General features: G+C 41.9%; 1 protein-coding gene across 1 annotated transcript in view; it reads left to right on the forward strand.

Moving 5' to 3' along the window:
* Positions 1–13,599, forward strand: part of LOC147701406 (dual specificity tyrosine-phosphorylation-regulated kinase 1B-like) — a 493,059-nt gene that overhangs the window by 259,848 nt on the left and 219,612 nt on the right. Inside the window, exon 3 of the mRNA XM_086930085.1 lies at positions 8,127–8,246. Coding sequence (XP_086786211.1) covers positions 8,127–8,246 — 120 coding nt within the window. The remainder of the gene's footprint in view (positions 1–8,126; positions 8,247–13,599) is intronic.

Consider the following 13,599-nt stretch of genomic DNA (forward strand, 5'->3'; position numbering starts at 1 on the left):
TCATTGTGAAGAATACAAGCAAAGTAATGGAAAAGATGACTTCCCAGTGCACTCCAGATTACTGTGGACTGACACCATGACTTGTGCAATCTCTGTTTCTCCCCCTGATGAAAATACTGCTTGATGGACCCACATCACCTTCGGTTGAAGGGTACCGATGGGAGCGGTGGTGGGCGATGAGAGGAGGCAGAGGCAGAAATCAGTCAACACCTCAATATTTTCAGAGAACACAGCGTTAAGGCAGAGTAAATAGTCAGCCTGTCAATGACACAACACCATGTATTCACCCTGCCGAAACGCAGCCTCCTCTGACTCAGTCCGAGAAGGAAGAGGTAGCCTTTGAGTGCTCATAGCAGGGAACTAAGTCTACATTCTTGACTGGTCGGCATCGAATCAGAACTTTGGCCAGCATAACTGCCAGAGTAGAGGTAGCGCACCGCCCCTGAAGGGGTCAGGTACTTGCACCTAAAAAAAATTCAACCAGCTGGGCCACCACTGCTTTCAGTCCATGGTCCGCACTGATCTAAACCTTTGGAGCCCCTAAAGCCATGAAATTGCTACACAAGCCTCCGACTCTTTGTAGCCGGCATGCTCCTACTCACCTGCACTCAAGTGCACATTGGCAACGGAGCCAGAGGTTGGTGCCGCAGCCAGTCTTGACGCCCATTTCTCGGAGAGCGGAGTTGACACTAAAAGCACCCTCTGTCAGCCTCCTAGGAGTCCAAACAAACCATCCTTCATTGGCTACAGGAGGAGCTGGATTCCACAGACCATCAAGATCGCCACGAAACTGCTACAGAAGAGGAAGCTCCCCTTCGAGAAAGTAATCACTCTTGTCCCTCCTTCAGCTCTTGCACATGAGATGCAAAGACAAGGCCACCAACACACTACCAGTTGCACATCCACCACCTTCCCCCCCTCCCCCACCCTAGCACTGGGAGAGAGAGAGAGATATATATATATATATATATATATATATATATATATATATATATATATATATATATAGGTTCAGAGACATCAAAGGGAGTTCTCTTCTATTTCGAAGTGACAGATGAGACGAACACGGTAATCAGCTTGCAGGCAGCAATTTATTAACAGCGTGAGGCACCTGACGCGTTTCGTTTAGGACTTTAAACTTTTTCAAAGGTAATGCCTCAGTCCATGCAGGTTTGGTTGTGGGTTCAGGTGATTTTATTTATATTATGCCCTGCCTCTGATGACTCTGGAGGTTCGCTGGGCATTGTGGTATCTGAAGTCCCCACTCGTGTATTTCATCTGTTTATGACACGTTTGCTGCAGGGAGAGGGTGTTGAGCCACGGTGTAGCAGAGTGTCTTTTAACATCATTGCAGTCAAAAATTGTTCCTGATTTGCCGGTCCCCTCCTTCGTGGTTGACTGGCATTGGGTTTGCTGCTTGTATGCTAACGTTAATTCACTCGCTGCGTAGAGGTCGATGGGGTCAGCACTGTAGTTCCTGGGACGTGATTTACTCCGTTACCAGGTCTGATTACCTCCCTGGTATGCTTCCCAGTCTTTTATGGGATTGCTGAGGGATCCTTACCTGACTCCGGTGTCAGGCGGCAGCCGATTTCCCCTGGGCTTCGGTTTGTCCAAGATGTGCAGAAATTGGTTCAGAGACAGGGAAAGTGCTCGGCGCTCTTTTGGTGGTGCGTTTTCTCGGCGACAGAACCAGTCGCTCAATATCAAAGAGAGTTCTCTTCTATTTCGAAGTGACAGATGAGACGCACACGGTAATCAGCTTGCAGGCAGCAATTTATTAACAGCGTGAGGCACCTGATATAGATATAGATATATAGATATATATATATATATATATATATATATATATATATATATATATATATATATATATATATATATATATTCCAGCTCCGTTGCACCGAAGGTCTGGGTCACTCGCAGGCGGGTGCCTCTCGTGTTGGTGCCCCACGTGAAAAATACCAGCTCCGTCTCTCTCTTAGTCTTTCAGAAAGAAAAACGGCACTCGCAGGGAAAGTGTTCGATAAAGTTTTAATCAGCACACTCGGCAGACAAACGCGTTTCGGTTCTCCTTCGTCAGTGTCTACCATTGACACGGAAGGAAGCAAGTTTAAAAGCTCTACAGCGCCTTATTGTATCTGCATAGAAAGAGGACTGACGTTTACCCCCGTGATGAGCAGTTTCACTTAGTGCATTACTTTTTACTTTTACATTCAAAGAAAACACGTTCACGAAAGGCATTGTAAAATACATTTCAACTCATCATTTCAAATGTTTGACAATTTACATTTAAATGATCACATTTTGTGTGAACTAGATTCATCTTTCGTGTGTGGTGTAAGTTATTCAGCCGTGGATCGGCATAGCTCACGGGGTGTAGTGAGTTCGTTACAGAGTTTAAGCTTTTCCTAAATGGGAAGCTAATTCTTCATTCCTATTTAATCCCAAGGGGGCCTTCGTCTGGAGGTCTATTATGTAGCGGGATTCAAGTCTTCTTAATTTCCGCAACCTGTCTCCACCCCTGGGATCCACTGGTATATGGTCAAGCGCAAAAAATTGCAGCAGTTCCCTGTTGCTATTGTGCCTTAATGCAAAATGTTTTGCTACGGGATAGTTGAAATCCTTGTTCATAATAGCACGTTGGTGCTCTAATATGCGTAGCTTGACATTTTTTACTGTGCTGCCTATGTATTTCAAGCCACACGGGCACATTAGGCAGTAGACAACATGGGTGGTATTACAAGTGAGAAACTTGGATATTCTCTTATTCTGTCCTGACCCTGGTATTTCATATGTGGTTCTTTTCTTGCTTCTCTCGCAGGCTTTGCATTTGCCGCAGGGGTAGAATCCTTGCATATCTTTAATTCTGCCTGTTGTTGTGATTCTATCTGGCAGATGGCTATGTACAATTTTGTCCCTAATGGACCTACCTTTTCTAAAGGTGATTAATGGAAAAGCCGGAATCTCTTTTCCAATGACCTGGTCCGTTTTTAGGATATGCCAACTTCTCTTGAGAATGTTTCTCAGATGATTAGAATCCTCTGAGAAAGTAGTTATCAATCTGAATTTCCCTTCATTTAGATTCAATTTTGTGTTCTTCGTTTGTTCTTTTAGAAGTTGTTCTCTAGGGATTCTCTCTACTCTTTTTAGAGTGTTTTCCAGAAGTAGTTTATTATATCCTCTGGCCTGAAATCTCATTATGCTTTCTCTTGCGGCTTTTACAAAGTCTGCCTCTCTTGAGCAGTTTCTCTTAATTCTAAGAAGTTCTCCGTAAGGGATACTTCTGATTAGGGTCGGGGGATGACTGCTTCCGGCATGTAAAACTGAATTGCCGGCTGTTGTCTTTCTAAACAGTTCTGTCTCAATTTTCCCACCCATCAAGCTCACTTTCAGATCTAGATAGTTCACAGTTGATACGCTGATATCTGCAGTGAATTTCAGATTTAATTCATTCAAATTTAAATATGCCACAAACTCTTCTGCTGAAGTCATTTTTCTAGTATGGGAGGGGTCAATGACTTCAGCAGAAGAGTTTGTGGCATATTTAAATTTGAATGAATTAAATCTGAAATTCACTGCAGATATCAGCGTATCAACTGTGAACTATCTAGATCTGAAAGTGAGCTTGATGGGTGGGAAAATTGAGACAGAACTGTTTAGAAAGACAACAGCCGGCAATTCAGTTTTACATGCCGGAAGCAGTCATCCCCCGACCCTAATCAGAAGTATCCCTTACGGAGAACTTCTTAGAATTAAGAGAAACTGCTCAAGAGAGGCAGACTTTGTAAAAGCCGCAAGAGAAAGCATAATGAGATTTCAGGCCAGAGGATATAATAAACTACTTCTGGAAAACACTCTAAAAAGAGTAGAGAGAATCCCTAGAGAACAACTTCTAAAAGAACAAACGAAGAACACAAAATTGAATCTAAATGAAGGGAAATTCAGATTGATAACTACTTTCTCAGAGGATTCTAATCATCTGAGAAACATTCTCAAGAGAAGTTGGCATATCCTAAAAACGGACCAGGTCATTGGAAAAGAGATTCCGGCTTTTCCATTAATCACCTTTAGAAAAGGTAGGTCCATTAGGGACAAAATTGTACATAGCCATCTGCCAGATAGAATCACAACAACAGGCAGAATTAAAGATATGCAAGGATTCTACCCCTGCGGCAAATGCAAAGCCTGCGAGAGAAGCAAGAAAAGAACCACATATGAAATACCAGGGTCAGGACAGAATAAGAGAATATCCAAGTTTCTCACTTGTAATACCACCCATGTTGTCTACTGCCTAATGTGCCCGTGTGGCTTGAAATACATAGGCAGCACAGTAAAAAATGTCAAGCTACGCATATTAGAGCACCAACGTGCTATTATGAACAAGGATTTCAACTATCCCGTAGCAAAACATTTTGCATTAAGGCACAATAGCAACAGGGAACTGCTGCAATTTTTTGCGCTTGACCATATACCAGTGGATCCCAGGGGTGGAGACAGGTTGCGGAAATTAAGAAGACTTGAATCCCGCTACATAATAGACCTCCAGACGAAGGCCCCCTTGGGATTAAATAGGAATGAAGAATTAGCTTCCCATTTAGGAAAAGCTTAAACTCTGTAACGAACTCACTACACCCCGTGAGCTATGCCGATCCACGGCTGAATAACTTACACCACACACGAAAGATGAATCTAGTTCACACAAAATGTGATCATTTAAATGTAAATTGTCAAACATTTGAAATGATGAGTTGAAATGTATTTTACAATGCCTTTCGTGAACGTGTTTTCTTTGAATGTAAAAGTAAAAAGTAATGCACTAAGTGAAACTGCTCATCACGGGGGTAAACGTCAGTCCTCTTTCTATGCAGATACAATAAGGCGCTGTAGAGCTTTTAAACTTGCTTCCTTCCGTGTCAATGGTAGACACTGACGAAGGAGAACCGAAACGCGTTTGTCTGCCGAGTGTGCTGATTAAAACTTTATCGAACACTTTCCCTGCGAGTGCCGTTTTTCTTTCTGAAAGACTAAGAGAGAGACGGAGCTGGTATATATATATATATATATATATATATATATATATATATATATATATATATATATATATATATATATATATATATATATGCTTTTTTATTGGTAGCAGGACTGTACACAAACAAGCCTTTGGAAACTGCCTTCCAGAGGGATTCTAGAATCCCTCTGGAGACATCAGAACAAGAACAGTACTTAAAAGTGAACACTATTAAACACAGGGCCTATATATGCCACATATTTCCCCCTTAAAACAACAAACCTCAAATTGAAGAACTAATCTTTTGCACTGTGAATCTTTTCTGGATTCACTATCCTGTACATTATTCCGCCATCGTGTGGTTGAGTCCAGAATCGTAGTATTTCTTCTCTACTCTTTTTTTTTTTTTTTGTTATGGGCGTCGGCGAAGTACCATTGCAGCCAGAATTCACAAGATTCAGTCTTTGGTACTACAGTTTCAGCCCAATCAAACATTACCAGCCAGAGTTTTCATGCAACTGCTGGGAATGATGGCATCTTGTATCACAATTGTGCTTATGCAAAGCTTCACACGTGTCCTCTACAAGAATGTCTAGCGAGTCAGTTGAATCAATCACAGGGTCAATTAACCGATCTAGTGTTGGTAAACGGCCGCATCCATCGCTCTCTACAGTGGTGGAATCCACAAAACTTATCAAAAGGGCGGCCCTTCATAGACTCTATTCCATAGACTGTTCTAGCAGACAGCTCTCTCACCGGTTTGGTGCCCATCTCCAACATAGCACAATCCAGGGTCTGTGGAGCAACAATCACAAAAGTCTCCACATAACTTCCTAGAGCTTCTGGCAGTGCTCCTAGCACTCAAAGGTTTTCAGACTCTCCCTATAAGCAAAGCTGTCCTAGTCCGCACAGACAACATGAGGGCAATGCACTAAGTACAAAAACAAGGAGGGACACAATCTCCAACTGTCACGCCTCTCAAAATATTTGGAACTGGGCAGTTCATCACAACATCTATCTCCTAGCAGAACACCTTGCAGGAGTAAACAACCAGATTGCCGAACTCCTCAGCGGACAGAGGCAGCAAGTTCATGAGTGGGAACTTCATCCCAAAGTCCTTCTTCCTTACTTCTTCCTTACTTCCAACACTGGGGATTTCTACAAAAATAGATCTGTTCATCACCGTCAGTAGACAGCGCAAAATGCCCAAACTTTGCATCCAGGTTCCAACACCCTTTATCCAAGGTCCATGCCCTATGGAGGATTTGGTCAGGGATATTTGCCTACACTTTTCCACCTCCCCCACTACTTCCATTGCTAGTTTGGAAGCTCAGACAAACATTCCTTTCACTGATTCTAGTAGCTCCCACATGGCCTTGTCAACTTTGATCCACCACCCTGTTAGAACGGTCAGTGGTCCCACATCAAAAACTACATCTCACCTCCAGTCTCCTCACTCAGAACCATGGAGAAATCACACATAGGAGCTCAACCTAGTGATTTGGCTCCTGAAGTCATAGCTTTTTTTAAAAATCTGCCACCACACTTTACGACTATTCTATAAGAAGCAAGAAAGCCTACCACCAGCGCGTGCTATGCAGCAAAATGGAAAAGATTTGTTATCTATTGTAAAAAAATCAATTCTCTAGACATTTCTATACAAAATATTGTCTGTTACCTGTTGCGTTTACAGCAAACAGGGTTAACTTACACTTCTGTTCGTTTTACACCTTGCAGCAGTGGATGCCTATTTGCAAAACAGACAACATTTATCTCTCTTCAAAATTCCACTAATAAAAGCTTTCCATAAAGAGAGTTGTTCTTCACACCAATCCAAAAGGCCTTCCCAAAGTGATTTCTGCTTTTCGTTATAACCAATCAGTTGAGTCACCTGTGTTTTTTGCTCAACCTGATTCAGTGGCAGAACGAGCTCTCCACATGCTAGACGAAGGGCTATACTATATTTTATGGAAGGGACCAAAGACTGGCGCAAAACCAAAGAACTATTTGTTGCATTTGCGCCCCCTCACAAGGACAACCCATCTCTAAAGCAGGCATTTCAAGATGGATTGTTGAACGCATTCAAATATGATATTCTAAAGCCAAAATAACTTTATTCATTCTCCCTAGAGCGCATGCTACACGCAAGATAGGGGCTACTATGGCCGTTTTAGGCAACATTCCTCTAGCTGACATATATAAAGCAGCTACATGGTCTTACCACACAAATTTACTAAACACTACTGTGTAGATGTGTTAGCAAGGCAACAAGCTAATGTAGGCCAGGCAGTACTTAAAACACAGTTTCAGACTACAGCAACAGGTTGGCCTCTGCTTTCGGAGTGTACTTCTGTATAGTCTATGCAAAGCATGTGATCTACAGCTCACATGCTTCAAATGGATAATGTTACATACCCAGAAAGCAACTGTTCTTGGCATGTAGAACTGTAGCTTCACATGCGCCCACCTGAATCCCTGGTCTCCTGTAGTTGTTGCAGTTTCTCCGTTTACATACATAGGAAGGACAGCTCTAGCCTACTCTTACTAACTCCATTCTCACTCTCTGCGGGAAAGCAATCTGAATGGAGTCCAAGACCATGCTCACTATCGCCGAAAGGAGTAATCGCTGTACCTCGTGACTGGAAAGACTTCTTCGAAGGCAAAAATAACTTGCAGACATCCGTACCCAACACTAGATGGCAGGAGTATGCAAAGCATTTGAATCTACAGCTGTACATTCCAAGAACAGATGCTTACTGGGTAAGTAACATTATCCTTGCACTTGATTTCATTTTTCTGATGCACATTGTTGTACCTTATTCCTACTAACTTAAACCTTATTCTCTGTTCTCAGTTAACTTCACATGCCTTTGCCTTAGATCATAAACCTTTTTTAAGACAATCATGCAAATTAAAAGTAACTTTGCCAGTATTACATGTTTTCTCTAGTTACAATAGTGCTCCAGTACTAGTTTACTCTAGTTACAATGGTGCTCGAGTACTGACTTGATTTGAGAGCAGTTTACAATTTCCCCTATAGTTGAAGTACATTGTTCAGAATTGAGATTAGTTTGTGCTTTACAGTGTTCTCGGCATGTTCTTTTCTTCATAGGTTCTGCCGGATATGACAATTTTGCAGAGGAGGATTCCCTTAACGTTCCGGGATTCTGCTACCGCACCTCTTCGTAAATTGTCTGTGGATTTAATAAAAACATACAAGCACATCAATGAGGTGAGAAACGCATGTACTTTCATAGTGTGAACTTAAATTATATTTATTTCTATGTTTATCTTGATGCAGAATACCACATTTTGTAGATAGATTTACTGTTGTGGTAACAGCTGCGTTGTGCTTATAAAAAAATGGAGACCATAATGGAGTCATAACTGGCTCCTTTTCACTGTTCATTGTGGATGTGACCACTGACCTTTTCCTCACAAGCCTTCCAGACACAACATTTTTCCTACTCATATGTTGTCAGTTAGGTATATGATTTTCCGATTACTTAGCTGAATGACTAGTGTCATGTGAACTCTACAGCTGTTATACCTTTTTGTATTCTGTATGCATATCTTGTTCACAAACCTATACTCAATATATAATTGTTGCTAAACCTTGCGCTTCCTAACAGGTGATTTGCTCTTAAGGCATGTAAGAACCTGTCATTCTATTTCACTAAAAAGTTGTAGTTTTAAGGGTTGATACTATGAGTCTTAGGAAGATGCATGAAAGCCTTGGTTCCCAGAAGGTCAGGTGGTAGGGCATGGATGACAGTAGAATATTGAACTATTTTTAGGTCGAGCCAGGGCAGCGTATGCGCTACTCTGCCAGCCATGCTGTATTGGAGTATGTACTTGAAGTCTTGCCAACTTTCTGCCTATATTGGTCATTTGCTTGTCATTGTCTTTCGTAAATGCTGGCTTTTGATTCGTTATTAGGCTTAATAGTCCGTCCTTAGTACCCCATTGTCTTAATTCGTAATCTCCCATGAGGCCTGGCCCTTTTACTTTGGTTGTTACATTGTATGTCTTCAGTCTGTAAGCACTATTTCCTTTAACAAGTTTCTCTTACTGCAGGAGTGTGGCTCATGCGCAGTTGTGACCACCAATTTGTTTAACTCTTAACAAACTGGGAGCGTTTCAGGGGCCATGGGAGACAGAAGTAAATTCCGCTAAATCTGGAATGTTTGTTTTCTGAACAAACATCTGTTAAACATGAATATGCTTTAGATTTTCTCCTCTGCTCACTGGCTATAGACCATGACTTCAACAAATGGCTCTTACCCTCTTTTCTCAATGTGTTCCTGTGTCCAAAGAGACATTTGCAGGCTTTTTTTTTTTTTTTAAGATCCATTTCACACACTCCTGCAAGCGCGAGTCCGACTGAAAGGTATTGGAGAGCTTTACTGAGCAGTTCTCCAGTTCCAAAGTATTATTATTATTATTATTATTATTATATTTAAGTTTATAAAGAGAACAGCTACCGGGAGGTTTCCCGGCGCTAGACCAAATAAAGAAGAGAGAGGCTGAGAAATATGAAGGACGACTATTGGTTAAATAACCAGGTTTTTATCTCTTTGCGGAACTTAAGGTAACAAGGTTCAGTGCGCAGGGCCCGGGGAAGAGAATTCCAGAGGGAGGGGGCTAGGTAGAAAAACGAACGGCCACCCATTCTTGCTCTTTTTACTCTGGGGATCTGAAACCTATTCTGGTTGGAAGAACGAAGGGTACGGGCAGGACGATAGTGATGAACCAGCGTACTGAGATAAGATGGGGCCTGGCCTGCATTGATTCTGTGCATAAGGCAAAGTGTCTTGAATTTCGTACGATTTTCAATGCGGAGCCAATGCAAGTTACAGAGGGAATTAGAGGTGGGGGATTTATTGGGAAGATTACAGAGCAGCCGAACCGCCATATTCTGCACTGTCTTAAGTTTCCGGGTTACCTCTTTGCTTGCCCCCAGGAGAAGAATATTACCGTAGTCCATTCTGGAAGTAATTAAAGCATGGACTACGGTTTTCTGTGTCTCTAGGGGAAGCATCCAGATGATCTTTCGGAGCCATTTGATGATAGTAATGCAAGTGGAGGAGGTTTTGACCACGTGGTGTCTCATGGAGAGCTGGTCATCGAAAATGCTACCAAGGTTACAAGCAGTTTTAGAAGGAACAGGGGGGGTACCCATTTGGGTGGGCCAATGTTGGGGCCCCCACAGAGTAGTATTCTGGCCAAACAGGAGAAGCTCAGTTTTCCCCCGTTCAACTTAAGTTTATTTGCGTGCATCCACGTGGCAATGTTATTAAGCCCCACGCAGAGGGAAGAGGGGGTGGTTTGAGATCCCGTCGAGAGAGAATAAATGATCTGCGTGTCATCGGCATATGAATTAAGGGTTAGCCCAGCTGGTTCGGCAATCGTGGCCAAGGATCTAACATATACATTAAAAAGTAAAGGGCTCAAAATGGAGCCTTGAGGGACGCCATATGCTGATTTATAAGTTTGAGAAGCAGAGGAAGGGGAAAATACTTGAAAAGTACGGTCTGTAAGAAAACTGACCAACCAGTTGAGGGCAGAGCCGGTAATGCCAGATGATTTAAGGGCATTAATAAGGATGGTGTGGGAAACAGTATCAAATGCGGCACTCAAGTCAAGCAGGATGAGTGCCACGGTTTCTCCCCATCCACTCGGCGATGGATGGTTTCTGAGACCCCCAACAGAGTGGATTCAGTCGAGAAACCGGATCTGAGGCCTGATTGTGATGGATAAAGAATGTTATTAGATTCAATAAACCGGGTGAGTTGTGAATTAGTGTTTTTCCAATATTTTTGAAAAGATAGGAAGGAGTAAAATGGGTCGGAAATTGGATGGATTATTGGGATCAGCATTAGCCTTTTTTAGTATAGGTACTATCATTGCATGTTTCAATGCAGAAGGTACCTTGGATTCTCTGAGGGAAGAATTAAGTAAATCCAAAATAAGTTTAAAAGAGGAAGGGTTCAGGATTTTTAGAATATGAGGAGGAAGTGGATCAAGTGGGGAACCAGATGTAATACTACTGATGGTATCATGAAGTGTGGAAGTGGTAAGGAGATCCCAGGTACGGATCTGCTGTGCAGAATAGAGGATATTCTCTTCTGGGACATTGGGTTCGCAGAGGATCACGGGGTCAAGTGCGTTAAAGAGGGTATTCTGTTGTGCAGGTTTGACGTGCAAATCCGCCAAAGTCTCAGAATCACAAGAAACGGCTGGGTCGGGTGATTGAAGGGGGGGCAGTAGGTGTTTCAAAATCAGCATAAATGGCATCGATTTTAGAAGTAAAGAATGCAGCCAAAGAGTTGCATTGTGAGGCATCTAGAAAAGGCGATTTGAGAAGGCACGACGCGCCAGACACTACTTGTACTACCTTGAAAAGTGCCTTAGGGCGATTTTGTGCCTCCAGTATGGTTAAATTAACATAATTCATTTTGGCCCGCTATGCTTTTCTCCTCAGCTCAGGTTACCTGTGAAGGGTGGCTTTCTGCCCCAGTTTAACGTTGCTCTGGCTCATTTGCTTTTCACCCCCTGCCAGTCACATTGCTCTATTGCTTGCTTCCTATGCCCTCTGTTCCCCTTTCCCCACTGCGCCATAATTTTTGCTTACCCACATCCTCCCTGTCTGTGTTCCTTCTGCTACCTTATTTGCAACGCTCCCCCCACCCACATACACTTTTAAACAAGCATTTGGAATGCAATAGGTCTCACATTTGCAAGAGTTTAAGCTATTGGCATTGTAAATGGCAATGCCTTTTATTTATGTTTTGAAAACCAAAACGCAAAATAAAAAGGCATTCTCATTTACAATGCCAATGGCTCAAACCCGCGTAAATGTGAGACCTACTGTACTGCAGATGCTTGTCCACCTTTGTCCTGATCTCTGAAATAAGGCCTGTTGAAGTTACTAGCATAATCTACTGGTTGAAGCGGTTCTTCCCTAGCTTGTCGCTGATAGACCAGTGATGCTAATAGAGTGCATGCTCATTGCTGATCAGAAGTCCTGTGTCTGTACTCCGGTTTTCTACCTCTTCCTTTCCCTGAGAGTTTGATGACAAATCATGGATGCAGCTCATCTAGGGTTGGCATCAGGGTCCTATTCTCAATTGTTGCACTCTAATAAGACAGTTGAGGTGATGTTGTGAGCCATTAGTACAAGACATCTATGGAAGTCCGTGACACGCAATACTAGTGCTGTCCCCTTGAATATCTCTGTAGCCAAGCAGGTGCAACATTCTTACTCATGGTTTTCAATTTGGAGGATGCTCGGATCTGAGTAACTGGAAAAAACAGAAAACTGTTGACAACTAATAGTTGGTTTTTGCTGTCCATATTGCTTCTCATGGAATAGACTACTTCAGGACAAATTAAGTATTGCTGTACACTCTGAAATGTGGATATCCTTCACGTTTTTCTTTGCTACGTAGTGAGTAGTAATTTTTAAGCAAACCTCGTTTAGCCAAAATCAGCCTCTACATCAAACATTTCAGCTAGAAAGCAACGGGATTATTTGCACACAAATTTTATTTCTACTTTGCACCTTCATTGCAGTACAAATGTACATTAAAATACTAGGAATAAAGCATATCAATTTAGGTTTGGAGTATTAAGTACGAAAATCGTTCTAAAGTCAAAGTCAAGGATCGCTTTATTCGATTCCGTTATGAGGATCATATAAACACAGTAAAACATACAAATTTAAAAATTCAGTAATAATTAGATACAGAATGAGTTACAAATATATAAAAAAAAGATACAATAAATATTATAAATAAGATGCTAACGGGGAACAGTTCCAGCAAGAGCTTTCTCAAATCAAAATTCATTTACCTCAATACGTTACAGTTCAATTACAAGGTGTTGTTAGCAATACTAAAGATTCATTCAGCCCATAGAAGATCTGCATCTAATGATGAACTTTATAAACTTAGATACAGCCCTTATAGTCCATTCATCCTGAAGCAAGAGGATCTTGAAAAGTGCTAGTCTGCACTGCTTCAAACCCCAGAGCTTTAACAATGGAATTAGATACCTTTTTCTTCTCCATCCAAAGAATTTACCAAAAAGAATACAATGAATTGTGGACTGTGCAGAGTGATTGTCACATGGGCAACTGATTAGGTTTTTAGACCAATCGTTTGTGGCTGGGAAGGTAACCATCCTATAAAAAATACCCATTCTCAATCGTGTCAAAAGCATTCTATCATAGCTAGCCAACTCAGGGGACAGATAGAGCTGGTAGCCAGAAACCTGCATTAGAGATTGATGGTGTAGAACAGAGGTCTTGTTCCCCTCAATAGACCAGGGTTGGTCGGCCAAAAAGGCAGAGCATTGTTCCTTTAACATTTTTCTTGAAATGGAAGATAGAGATACAGGTGTATTAAAAAATTCCAAATGCCCTATATTTGTTAGGAATTCCTTGACATAAGAAAGCCACTGTATATTTTTGGACCCCTCAAGTCGTATACAGTCTGCAATGATAATCCTGTTGAGATCAGTTTCAGTTGAGGTCCAGATTTTATGCCAAAGCAGCACAGGGCTAATTCTGATTCTATCAGAGA

Source organism: Lissotriton vulgaris, chromosome 7 (genome assembly GCF_964263255.1).
Source record: "Lissotriton vulgaris chromosome 7, aLisVul1.2, whole genome shotgun sequence".
Taxonomy (NCBI): Eukaryota; Metazoa; Chordata; class Amphibia; order Caudata; family Salamandridae; genus Lissotriton; species Lissotriton vulgaris.